At 37.6% G+C, this 13,610-nt stretch overlaps 3 protein-coding genes across 3 annotated transcripts; all 3 read left to right on the forward strand.

Annotated features, from left to right (window-relative positions):
- Positions 1-4,158: 4,158 nt before the first annotated feature.
- Positions 4,159-6,020, forward strand: LOC134848721 (basic proline-rich protein-like). The gene is made up of 3 exons (XM_063866235.1): positions 4,159-4,296; positions 4,693-4,930; positions 5,643-6,020. Exons 1-3 carry the CDS (start codon positions 4,159-4,161, stop codon positions 5,885-5,887), a joined length of 621 nt encoding a protein of 206 aa, XP_063722305.1. The 3' UTR covers positions 5,888-6,020.
- Positions 6,021-6,779: 759 nt separating this feature from the next.
- On the forward strand, positions 6,780-8,762 carry LOC134848722 (uncharacterized). The gene is made up of 4 exons (XM_063866236.1): positions 6,780-6,841; positions 7,019-7,169; positions 7,566-7,803; positions 8,518-8,762. The coding sequence occupies exons 1-4, from the start codon at positions 6,780-6,782 to the stop codon at positions 8,760-8,762; spliced, it is 696 nt and encodes a 231-aa protein (XP_063722306.1).
- A 1,502-nt stretch (positions 8,763-10,264) lies between these two features.
- On the forward strand, positions 10,265-11,729 carry LOC134848486 (basic proline-rich protein-like). Its single transcript, XM_063865961.1, has 2 exons — positions 10,265-10,666; positions 11,381-11,729. The coding sequence occupies exons 1-2, from the start codon at positions 10,528-10,530 to the stop codon at positions 11,623-11,625; spliced, it is 384 nt and encodes a 127-aa protein (XP_063722031.1). The 5' UTR covers positions 10,265-10,527; the 3' UTR covers positions 11,626-11,729.
- Positions 11,730-13,610: the final 1,881 nt, after the last annotated feature.

Raw genomic sequence — 13,610 nt, forward strand, 5'->3', positions numbered from 1 at the left:
GTTTACTCATGATATTTAGGAGTGACACCGGCCGGTAGTTTTCCATTAGTCGTTTGTCACCTTTCTTGTAAATAGGCGACACAGCCGCAACTTTCCATTTATCTGGTATTTTCCTTACCCTCTTGATGTTTTTAAAAACGCAATGCAAAACTGTGGTCATTTCTCTGGCCGTTCGCTGGAAGAAAATTGGTGGGAATCCATCTGGGCCCCGCGATTTTGTTATGTCCAGCTCTGTTATAATTTGGTTCAAATATGTTTTTGAGATACTGAAGTTACTCAATATCGTGTTTTCGCACTTCATATCACTGAGGTTGAAGCTTGATTTGGGCGAAAAGACAGAGTGAAAATATTCATTCAAAAAGTTCACTTTTTCTTTGGCTTTAGTAACAGCTATTTCGTCCTTGATCATAGTCTTTGGGAGAGTTTCTGATTTTTTCAGACTCTTAAAGTGTTTGAAAATTAAATGTGTGTTACGAGTGGACATCAAATTTTCCTGATAGTTTACTCTATCTTCCTCTACTGCTTCTTCCACCATTTTATTTAGAGATAGAATGAGATTTCTGCGGTAGCTTGTAGGTTTCAATTTGTATATTCTAGTTTGTGTTCGCAGTTTGTTCATGAGGTTTGAGGTACTTGGCGTAACCCATGGCGGAAGTGATTGGCGACGTCTCGTTCTTCTAGGCACATGTTGGTTTACCATATTTTCCAAATAGTCGTAAAGTTCCTCGCACATTCTGTTGATGTTTGTGTGACATACTGGTGAGAAAGGCTCACTTAGTATTGATTTCTTGATTACGTTATAGTCCACGCTACCGAAGCTTCCAAAGTTTTCAATAGCGACTTTTACCTCATGGTGAGGACATTCAATTAGAATGCTGATTGCTTTGTGGTCGGAGCAATTGTAAATTTTTGAGAAATTTTCGTCAGGAGTCGCATGAATGTGACAATTTTTGAATAATGTAATGTCTAGGGTGTTTTTTCCACAAGTTGGAAAATCTATTGCCTGCTCGAACTGATGTTGCTCGATTAGTTCAATTATTGAGTTTTCTTCATTTTCCTTGCTACTATAGTCAATCCAGTTTGCATTTGGAAAATTTACATCTCCGCAAATAATTGTTGCAGTTGATTGATTTGATTTCTCGATTTCATTTAATATTTGTGCGAAATCGCCTAGACAATAGCGATATTTGCTGCTCGAAGGTGGATTGTAAAAACAGCAGACAATAATTCGCTTATCGTTTATTTGGATGCTGCAAGTTAAACAACATTCAGGTTGCTTATTTGGCAATAATTTAGATGAAAGTGTTTGTTTCACTGCTATTAGTACTCCACCATGCAAATTTTGATCTTTGGCTGTTTGTCGTTCTGATCTATAAATACTGTATTCATTTAGCATTAATTCAGATGATGCAATGTTTTCATTTAACCAAGTCTCGCAGAGACATATTATGTCATAGTTTGATGTTGCTATAGCATTTGCACACTTCATTCGTCGTTCGAGATTTATGAGACTTCTTACATTCATTTGCAGGATGTTGAGAAAGCCTAGTCAAGCATCATCTGCTTGTTCTGCTTCTATCGTCTCTTTTTTCCCATCATTGAACAGCTCGAAATTCCTGATTTTGATTTTCTCCTTTGGGACTCCTTCGTCTAGAAGTTCTCTTCGTCTTTTTAAGCATAGGTTTTCCTTCCTCGCATCTTCTTTCGATAATGCTGGCAGAAGGTAAATTTCCTCATCTCGCAGCTCATCTCTTTTTTCGAAGCTCTTTGCCAGCACCAATCGTGCTTCATGTTCCGTTGACAGAGTTATTAATAAGGTTCTTGACTTGATGCGCTCTTTGCAGAATTTCCCTAGCCTTTTTATTTCTTCAATTTGTGGTTTAACTCCTAACTTTTTTAGTACCTCATGTACTTTTTCGGTTGTGGGGACAAAATTTTCGCCTTTTGATTTCTCGGGATCTTCTCTGATCCCCTGTATACGGAAGCTTTTATTGATATTATGATGTATTTCTTGTTTTACTTCTTTTCCAGCTCCTGGTTGAGCTTTCACATCTTTAACAGGTTTCACACTGAGTACATCTGCATAGCTTTTTTCCAGTTTTTCGCATGTGGTTTTTGTAGCGTTTTCGACTTTTTCATCAACCAATGCCGTCAGCCTTTTTTTCCATATTTTCAAGACGTGCTTGTATTCCCTCACTCTCTTTTTCAATTTTCTCGTTCATTTGCATCATGGTCCTACACTTTATGAAGTTATCTCTTTCGTTATTAGTTACACATGTGTCGCATAGAAGCATTGCGTTTAAACCCAAGTCTTTTATGCCATTGATGGCGGTGTTAGTAAGACCAGTGCAGGTGCTCTCAAGATGCATTTGAGCATTGCATGATACACAACTGAAACATCTGTCCCTGGCATTTATGGGTTTTTTGCACGTTTTGCAATTTTTAGTCATATTGGTGGATACAGATAGAAGGAGATAATGGGATAGAGAAAATTTATTTACAATTTGATCCAAGCCTGGACAATTAAGCCCAGTCCCGTCACGAATTGAAATTTAAATTTGATCCAAGCCTGGACAATTAAGCCCAGTCCCGTCACGAATTGAAATTTAAATTTGATCCAAGCCTGGACAATTAAGCCCAGTCCCGTCACGAATTGAAATTTAAACTCACAATTTATTTCTGTTCTCGTTTCCTTCGTGCTTCTCGTTGTTTTTTGACGGTTTCTTTTTCTTCTTTATGATATCACTCAAGTTGCTTTTGTTGTTTCGTATTATAGCTAAAGTTTTGATTTCAAGTGCGGTTTCCGGATGCAGTTCTCTGTATCCTTCAAGTAGATCTTTGTCATGTTGTTTCGAATTCGAAATTATGTCTGTTGTAACTTGAACAACTGGTATCGGAAGTTTCTTTAGATCTTCAAGAATATAGGGTGCACCGTCTCTCTGACAATAGACAAGGCCTTCAATTCGAGGATGCGAATTGATTAGGGGTTTGATTTCTGATACTAGTTGATTGGCAGTAAGGGGAGTCCTTAGATTGAATGGATGTTTTGAAATCGAATTGTTTATTACGTCGTGCCAGATAATTACAGACTCGTTTCTGTTAATTTCGTCTCTCAAGATGTTTCGTACGATTTTATTCGATTTCGATTTGGGATGAAACGTTACTCCCTTGTAATGGATGACGTCTTCTTGCAGTTCCTCGTTTCCTCCTACTGATGCCCAATCTTCAAGTGCCAGATGTAATGAGCTCGCTCCAATAATCACAACCATGAAAAAGGGGTCACCACGGCTACCCCGCAAATCATTTAACCTGAAACTATTTAATAAGCTGCCAGGATTGAAGGCAGCTGAATAATTTAATCTCAATTTTTTTATTTCCAGGGAAAACTCAAGAATTTTATGGCTTGTTTTTTTTTACCCTTGCGATAAGCAAGGGTCGGTACTAGACTTTTCCCCCGTAAATAACTTTGTTTACAGGACTCATTTCATCTCCTGAACTCCTTCATCTTCCTCAATTTCTTGAAAAATGAAACAAAACTACTATAGTTTAAGTAGTAACTAGGTGTAAAGCCCGTTTCAGGTTGTAATTAATTTTCAAAAAAAATTTTCTGGTCCGTAGTTGTCTTGAACTCTGCCGGTTCGATTCCCTTTTTTTTGAAACCGCAGTTTTTATCTGATAGGGTTTTATTGGCTTAATTTCTAGAGCATGTGTTTTAGTCCAATTTAAACAGTTTTGTTTTTACTGACTCATTTTTAATTAGATCATTTCCTTTAGTGAAAGAAAAACAAGCTCCCTTACCAAAAAGAAAATATAAAATTCACGAAAAATGTGAGCGATTCTATCGAAAGTTGATTTTAATAGAAACTATGGTACAGATTGAGTTTCTTTTAAATCAATTTTAATCGTACTTTGGATTGCGAAAATAATTTTAAAAGTTCGTATTCACGGAAAAAAACGGTTTGTTCTCAAATTGACGTGTTTGTTCTCAAATTGAACATCATTCGAGACAAATTATGAAATTTCTGTGAGTTTTGCATTTTTCCTCCATTAGTGGTTACATTTTCTGTCTGTTAATTTGCAATGCCTTATGTTTGTGTTATTGCACGGGATGCGAAGTTCAAACTGTATGAAATTTTTTTTAACAGAGATCTGTCGGCGATGCCTCCTGGGAGTGAAGCGATAGTACCTGTGAGGGACAAGTTGAAGATGGACAGCGAGTACTTGTCACTCATGGAGGAACTGGGAGAGTCCACTCCGAAACCAGTGGGTGCAGACATAAACACCAGCAATATCAAGGTTCGAACATGTCCTGAAAAGCTTGCTTATGATTAAGCTCCTGTAATAAACAAGTTTGAAGAGGTGAGAAACGGTGAGTTATAACGCTTCTGAACACTGGAAAAAGTAAAGAAAGTTATATTGTGGAAAAAGTAAGGAAAACATTTAAGCATTTATTTCAAATTTAAGGACAACTCACATTTCGTGTAATTACATTTCGTATATATTGTTTTATAGGCAGTCCCAATATCTAGTTCGTACAAAAGCTCAATGATTTATAAATTCCTAGCCAAAAAGTGCGCTAACAATATACAGAGAAAGAAAAAGATTCGAAAATAGGAGTAATTGTAATTATATTGACTAATTTGTCAAATGAGGACTCAATTTCGGCGCATTCATTGCTTTCCACTTTTTCAGCAAGAGAACACTCCCCCACCAAGTGGTCCTAGACCAGGTGGATACAGACCAGGAGCACCCCCTCACCCAAGTGCATGGGGACCAAATCCTCCCCCAGGTATGGGAGGACCGCCACCCCCGGGATTCCGAGGACCACCACCTCCAGGTGCGTGGGGACCCCCACCTCCTCCTGGACCATACGGTCATGGTCCACCACCAGGACCGCCGCCTCCTGGATACATAGGACCACCACCTCCAGGTATAATATAGAAGTACCCCGTATGTTTACACAAGCATAGCTTGTGTTATAGTGTGAACTTTCTTTTTTTTCCAACCTAAGTCGCAAATATTGTTGCGACAAAATGTGTTCATTTTGAAAGTGATCATTTTGATCCAGCTTTTAAGTAAAGCCAATGCTAAGGATTTTAAAACAGACTACTATATTACAAATAGCACTTTAGCTTCAAGGCATCATGGATATGTAGCGTAGAGGTAGGGAAGGAGACCAGCAGCAAATTAAAAAGATTCGAACCTGGGTAGGGTCGGATGTTTTAAATGAATTTTTTCGTATACTAGTTAAAAAGCGTCCGCTCTATAAATTGAGGCATGTTAGTTGGTAAATGTCTTTTTTTTTCAAAATGACTGGTACTGCTATTGCGTCATAATTGGTTTGCGTCACTTAGCAATTATGTAGACTCATAGTTGGCGAGCGTCACTTATGAAATTTGGTAGACTCAAAGTTTCTCTTCAGTTTTTCCCAGTAGCGTTATCGGTCATATTTTTGCTTTTGTATGCGAAGTGCAATTTCGCCTCTGTGTGGAGTATCCAATTGCCTTTTCCTAATAAAAAGCTATTTTATGGCTCAGAAGTATCTTCATTAAAAGTTCTGAGATAAGTAATACTGAATTTTTATGATAAATTTAAACTATTGACGAAAATGTTAAAATTTGGTGACACTTATGAATGCTTAGGTCCTCCGCATGGATACGGATACCCACCACCAGGACCCCCTTATGGAGGACCATATCACATGGGGGGACCTCCTCCACCACATGGAGTGATGCCCCCACCCAACGGAGCCCCGCCTAGAGGACATTGGGGACCACCTCCCATGAACAACGGCATGGCTCCCCCACCACCTCCACCGATGGGAGGAGGGGGACCCCATCATCAGAACCCCTACGGAGCACCACCGCCTCCTCCGCCACCGAGATAAAAAGAAAAGAAACTCGTAGTTTGGATGGAATTTTATGTATAGACTATTTTTACATGTGACTGAACCGATATGTATTCACTTGTTTGCTGAGTTTTGATATTGTATGTGCATCAAATTAAACTTCGTATTGTTCTTTTGGATTGAAGGCAGCTGAATAATTCAATCTCAATTTTTTTATTTCCAGGGAAAACTCAAGAATTTTATGGCTTGTTTTTTTTTACCCTTGCGATAAGCAAGGGTCGGTACTAGACTTTTCCCCCGTAAATAACTTTGTTTACAGGACTCATTTCATCTCCTGAACTCCTTCATCTTCCTCAATTTCTTGAAAAATGAAACAAAACTACTATAGTTTAAGTAGTAACTAGGTGTAAAGCCCGTTTCAGGTTGTAATTAATTTTTAAAATAAATTTTCTGGTCCGTAGTTAGTTGTCTTGAACTCTGCCGGTTCGATTTCCTTTTTTTTTGAAACCGCAGTTTTTATCTGATAGGGTTTTATTGGCTTAATTTCTAGAGCATGTGTTTTAGTCCAATTTAAACAGTTTTGTTTTTACTGACTCATTTTTAATTAGATCATTTCCTTTAGTGAAAGAAAAACAAGCTCCCTTACCAAAAAGAAAAATATAAAATTCACGAAAAATGTGAGCGATTCTATCGAAAGTTGATTTTAATAGAAACTATGGTACAGAGTGAGTTTCTTTTAAATCAATTTTAATCGTACTTTGGATTGCGAAAATAATTTTAAAAGTTCGTATTCACGGAAAAAAACACAGTTTGTTCTCAAATTGACGTGTTTGTTCTCAAATTGAACATCATTCGAGACAAATTATGAAATTTCTGTGAGTTTTGCATTTTTCCTCCATTAGTGGTTACATTTTCTGTCTGTTAATTTGCAATGCCTTATGTTTGTGTTATTGCACGGGATGCGAAGTTCAAACTGTATGAACGATTCTTACGGTACGAATCTATTTCTTGCTGTTTTTTATGCTATTTTTTTCTTGCTTTATAAAAATTCAGTAGTTGTTTTCATAAGGATTCATTTACGTGCTTTATTAACTTTTGTGAATATGAAAGACTTCTTTGTCTCCTTTACGATTCATAAAAGGGTAAAACATATGAAATTTTTTTTAACAGAGATCTGTCGGCGATGCCTCCTGGGAGTGAAGCGATAGTACCTGTGAGGGACAAGTTGAAGATGGACAGCGAGTACTTGTCACTCATGGAGGAACTGGGAGAGTCCACTCCGAAACCAGTGGGCGCAGACATAAACACCAGCAATATCAAGGTTCGAACATGTCCTGAAAAGCTTGCTTATGATTAAGCTCCTGTAATAAACAAGTTTGAAGAGGTGAGAAACGGTGAGTTATAACGCTTCTGAACACTGGAAAAAGTAAAGAAAGTTATATTGTGGAAAAAGTAAGGAAAACATTTAAGCATTTATTTCAAATTTAAGGACAACTCACATTTCGTGTAATTACATTTCGTATATATTGTTTTATAGGCAGTCCCAATATCTAGTTCGTACAAAAGCTCAATGATTTATAAATTCCTAGCCAAAAAGTGCGCTAACAATATACAGAGAAAGAAAAAGATTCGAAAATAGGAGTAATTGTTATTAAATTGACTAATTTGTCAAATGAGGACTCAATTTCGGCGCATTCATTGCTTTCCACTTTTTCAGCAAGAGAACACTCCCCCACCAAGTGGTCCTAGACCAGGTGGATACAGACCAGGAGCACCCCCTCACCCAAGTGCATGGGGACCACCTCCTCCCCCAGGTATGGGAGGACCGCCACCCCCGGGATTCCGAGGACCACCACCTCCAGGTGCGTGGGGACCCCCACCTCCTCCTGGACCATACGGTCATGGTCCACCACCAGGACCGCCGCCTCCTGGATACATAGGACCACCACCTCCAGGTATAATATAGAAGTACCCCGTATGTTTACAAAAGCATAGCTTGTGTTATAGTGTGAACTTTCTTTTTTTTCCAACCTAAGTCGCAAATATTGTTGCGACAAAATGTGTTCATTTTAAAAGTGATCATTTTGATCCAGCTATTAAGTAAAGCCAATGCTAAGGATTTTAAAACAGACTATTATATTACAAATAGCACTTTAGCCTCAAGGCATCATGAATATGTAGCGTAGAGGTAGGGAAGGAGACCAGCAGCAAAATAAAAGGATTCGAACCTGGGTAGGGTCGGATATTTTAAATGAATTTTTTCGTAAACTAGTTAAAAAGCGTCAGCTCTATAAATTGAGGCATGTTAGTTGGTAAATTTCTTTTTTTTTCAAAATGACTGGTACTGCTAATGCGTCATAATTGGTTTGCGTCACTTAGCAATTAGGTAGACTCATAATTGGCGAGCGTCACTTATGAAATTTGGTAGACTCAAAGTTTTACTCTTCAGTTTTTCCCAGTAGCGTTATCGGTCATATTTTTGCTTTTGTATGCGAAGTGCAATTTCGCCTCTGTGTGGAGTATCCAATTGCCTTTTCCTAATAAAAAGCTATTTTATGGCTCAGAAGTATCTTCATTAAAAGTTCTGAGATAAGTAATACTGAATTTTTATGATAAATTTAAACTATTGACGAAAATGTTAAAATTTGGTGACACTTATGAATGCTTAGGTCCTCCGCATGGATACGGATACCCACCACCAGGACCCCCTTATGGAGGACCATATCACATGGGTGGACCTCCTCCACCACATGGAGTGATGCCCCCACCCAACGGAGCCCCGCCTAGAGGACATTGGGGACCACCTCCCATGAACAACGGCATGGCTCCCCCACCACCTCCACCGATGAGAGGCGGGGGACCCCATCATCAGAACCCCTACGGAGCACCACCCCCTCCCCCGCCACCGAGATAAAAAGAAAAGAAAATCGTAGTTTGGATGGAATTTTATGTATAGACTATTTTTACATGTGACTGAACCTATATGTATTCACTTGTTTGCTGAGTTTTGATATTGTATGTGCATCAAATTAAACTTCGTATTGTTCTTTTGAATTGAAGGCAGCTGAATAATTTAATCTCAATTTTTTTATTTCCAGGGAAAACTCAAGAATTTTATGGCTTGTTTTTTTTACCCTTGCGATAAGCAAGGGTCGGTACTAGACTTTTCCCCCGTAAATAACTTTGTTTACAGGACTCATTTCATCTCCTGAACTCCTTCATCTTCCTCAATTTCTTGAAAAATGAAACAAAACTACTATAGTTTAAGTAGTAACTAGGTATAAAGCCCGTTTCAGGTTGTAATTAATTTTCAAAAAAAATTTTCTGGTCCGTAGTTGTCTTGAACTCTGCCGGTTCGATTTCCTTTTTTTTTGAAACCGCAGTTTTTATCTGATAGGGTTTTATTGGCTTAATTTCTAGAGCATGTGTTTTAGTCCAATTTAAACAGTTTTGTTTTTACTGACTCATTTTTAATTAGATTATTTCCTTTAGTGAAAGGAAAACAAGCTCCCTTACCAAAAAGAAAAATATAGAATTCACGAAAAATGTGAGCGATTCTATCGAAAGTTGATTTTAATGGAAACTATGGTACAGAGTGAGTTTCTTTTAAATCAATTTTAATCGTACTTTGGATTGCGAAAATAATTTTAAAAGTTCGTATTCACGGAAAAAAACGGTTTGTTCTCAAATTGACGTGTTTGTTCTCAAATTGAACATCATTCGAGACAAATTATGAAATTTCTGTGAGTTTTGCATTTTCCTCCATTAGTGGTTACATTTTCTGTCTGTTAATTTGCAATGCCTTATGTTTGTGTTATTGCGCGGGATGCGAAGTTCAAACTGTATGAACGATTCTTACGGTACGAATCTATTTCTTGCTGTTTTTTATGCTATTTTTTTCTTGCTTTATAAAAATTCAGTAGTTGTTTTCATAAGGATTCATTTACGTGCTTTATTAACTTTTGTGAATATGAAAGACTTCTTTGTCTCCTTTACGATGCATAAAAGGGTAAAACATATGAAATTTTTTTTAACAGATCTGTCGGCGATGCCTCCTGGGAGTGAAGCGATAGTACCTGTGAGGGACAAGGTGAAGATGGACAGCGAGTACTTGTCACTCATGGAGGAACTGGGAGAGTCCACTCCAAAACCAGTGGGCGCAGACATAAATACCAGCAATATCAAGGTTTGAACATGTCCTGAAAAGCTTGCTTATGATTAAGCTCCTGTAATAAACAAGTTTGAAGAGGTAAGAAACGGTGAGTTATAACGCTTCTGAACACTGGAAAAAGTAAAGAAAGTTATATTGTGGAAAAAGTAAGGAAAACATTTAAGCATTATTTCAAATTTAAGGACAACTCACATTTCGTGTAATTACATTTTGTATATATTGTTTTATAGGCAGTCCCAATATCTAGTTCGTACAAAAGCTCAATGATTTATAAATTCCTAGCCAAAAAGTGCGCTAACAATATACAGAGAAAGAAAGAGATTCGAAAATAGGAGTAATTGTAATTATATTGACTAATTTGTCAAATGAGGACTCAATTTCGGCGCATTCATTGCTTTCCACTTTTTCAGCAAGATAACCCTCCCCCACCAAGTGGTCCTAGACCAGGTGGATACAGACCAGGAGCACCCCTCACCCAAGTGCATGGGGACCACCTCCTCCCCCAGGTATGGGAGGACCTCCACCCCCGGGATTCCGAGGACCACCACCTCCAGGTGCGTGGGGACCCCCACCTCCTCCTGGACCATACGGTCATGGTCCACCACCAGGACCGCCGCCTCCTGGATACATGGGACCACCACCTCCAGGTATAATATAGAAGTACCCCGTATGTTTACACAAGCATAGCTTGTGTTATAGTGTGAACTTTCTTTTTTTTTCCAACCTAAGTCGCAAATATTGTTGCGACAAAATGTGTTCATTTTGAAAGTGATCATTTTGATCCAGCTATTAAGTAAAGCCAATGCTAAGGATTTTAAAACAGACTACTATATTACAAATAGCACTTTAGCTTCAAGGCATCATGGATATGTAGCGTAGAGGTAGGGAAGGAGACCAGCAGCAAAATAAAAAGATTCGAACCTGGGTAGGGTCGGATGTTTTAAATGAATTTTTTTGTATACTAGTTAAAAAGCGTCCGCTCTATAAATTGAGGCATGTTAGTTGGTAAATGTCTTTTTTTTTCAAAATGACTGGTACTGCTAATGCGTCATAATTGGTTTGCGTCACTTAGCAATTATGTAGACTCATAATTGGCGAGCGTCACTTATGAAATTTGGTAGACTCAAATTTAACTCTTCAGTTTTTCCCAGTAGCATTATCGGTCATATTTTTGCTTTTGTATGCGAAGTGCAATTTCGCCTCTGTGTGGAGTATCCAATTGCCTTTTCCTAATAAAAAGCTATTTTATGGCTCAGAAGTATCTTCATTAAAAGTTCTGAGATTAGTTATACTGAAATTTTATGATAAATTTAAACTATTGACGAAAATGTTAAAATTTGGTGAAACTTATGAATGCTTAGGTCCTCCGCATGGATACGGATACCCACCACCAGGACCCCCTTACGGAGGACCACATCTCATGGGGGGACCTCCTCCACAACATGGAGTGATGCCCCCACCCAACGGAGCCCCGCCTAGAGGACACTGGGGACCACCTCCCATGAACAACGGCATGGCTCCCCCACCACCTCCACCGATGGGAGGAGGGGGACACCGTCATCAGAACCCCTACGGAGCACCACCGCCTCCCCCGCCACCGAGATAAAAAGAAAAGAAACTCGTAGTTTGGATGGAATTTTATGTTTAGACTATTTTTACATGTGACTGAACCGATATGTATTCACTTGTTTGCTGAGTTTTGATATTGTATGTGCATCAAATTAAACTTCGTTTTGTTCTTTTGGATTGAAGGCAGCTGAATAATTTAATCTCAATTTTTTTATTTCCAGGGAAAACTCAAGAATTTTATGGCTGTTTTTTTTACCCTTGCGATAAGCAAGGGTCGGTACTAGACTTTTTCCCCGTAAATAACTTTGTTTACAGGACTCATTTCATATCCTGAACTCCTTCATCTTCCTCAATTTCTTGAAAAATGAAACAAAACTACTATAGTTTAAGTAGTAACTAGGTGTAAAGCCCGTTTCAGGTTGTAAGTAATTTAAAAAAAAATTTCTGGTGCGTAGTTGTCTTGAACTCTGCCGGTTCGATTTCCTTTTTTTTTGAAACCGCAGTTTTTATCTGATAGGGTTTTATTGGCTTAATTTCTAGAGCATGTGTTTTAGTCCAATTTAAACAGTTTTGTTTTTACTGACTCATTTTTAATTAGATCATTTCCTTTAGTGAAAGAAAAACAAGCTCCCTTACCAAAAAGAAAAATATAAAATTCACGAAAAATGTGAGCGATTCTATCGAAAGTTGATTTTAATGGAAACTATGGTACAGAGTGAGTTTCTTTTGAATCATTTTTAATCGTACTTTGGATTGCGAAAATAATTTTAAAAGTTCGTATTCACGGAAAAAAACGGTTTGTTCTCAAATTGACGTGTTTGTTCTCAAATTGAACATCATTCGAGACAAATTATGAAATTTCTGTGAGTTTTGCATTTTTCCTCCATTAGTGGTTACATTTTCTGCCGAATTGTTGTGATTACACAAGCATAGTTTTGTTATAGTATGAACTCTCTTTTTTTCCAAAATAAGTAGCAAATATTGTTGCGACAATGTGTTCATTTTAAAAATGTTCATTTTAATCAAAAACTAGCTATTAAGTACAGCCAATGCTATGGATATTAACACAGATATTATTACAAATTTCTGTTTGATAATAACAGGTATTGTGAAAATCAATGTGATCGGGTTTTTTTGAGACACTTCGGAAAATATTCGTTTTTCTCGAAAACTACTTTGCCGGTTTTCAAAAGAGTGGTACGAATGGAAAGTTCGGCCACTCGTCGGTGTGCCTGCATACTCCCCTAGTCTCTTTTTTTTTTACTTTTCCCCACTTTCTGCAGCCTTCGCAAAATGGTGTGGTGAAATTTTTGACCCACATTTTTGAAATTTTTCGAATTTTCTCGGAAAGTATCCACCCAAGTCTGAGGTTTTAAATTCAATCAAACTGACGGGTTGTGGCGAATATCCGTGTTTTAGCAGTTATTTATGCTCAAACTTTTCACACAAGAAGTTATGACCCTCAGAAGAGTCAAATTTAAAAAGTTTTGACCATTTTTTCAAATCTCTCAAGTTTTTCAAGAAAAAAAAACATCCAAATTTGAAATTCTGGTTTCAATGAGTCGAATGGGTTGTGGGAATCTCCGCCGCTTTAATGATTGCGCCTAATTTTTATTTACATAAAAAGTTATGAGTCTCTGAAAAATCAAGTTTTCCATTTTTTTAAACCGTTTTTTCAAATTTTTTGACTTTTCTTGAAAAGCACTCCAAAATCTAAGATATTGGTTTCAGTGTGAAGAACGGGTTGTCGGAAGTTCCACTGTATAAATACTTACTTCCAATTTTCTTACACAAAAAGTTATGACCCTCAGAAAAATCAAATTCTTATTTTTTTAACTGATTTTTTGAAATTTTTCGATTCTTCTCAAAAGTACCCGCCCAAATCTGAGGTATTGTTTTTAGTGTGAGGAATGAATTGTGAGAAGCACCTCTGTTTTAGACAAAACATTATGACTCGGAAAAATCAAATAATCGATTTTTTTCATTCACGTTTTATGAAACTTTTTGACTTTTCAAAAACTA

The sequence above is a fragment of the Symsagittifera roscoffensis genome, chromosome 6, assembly GCF_963678635.1.
Source record: "Symsagittifera roscoffensis chromosome 6, txSymRosc1.1, whole genome shotgun sequence".
Lineage (NCBI taxonomy): Eukaryota > Metazoa > Xenacoelomorpha > Acoela > Convolutidae > Symsagittifera > Symsagittifera roscoffensis.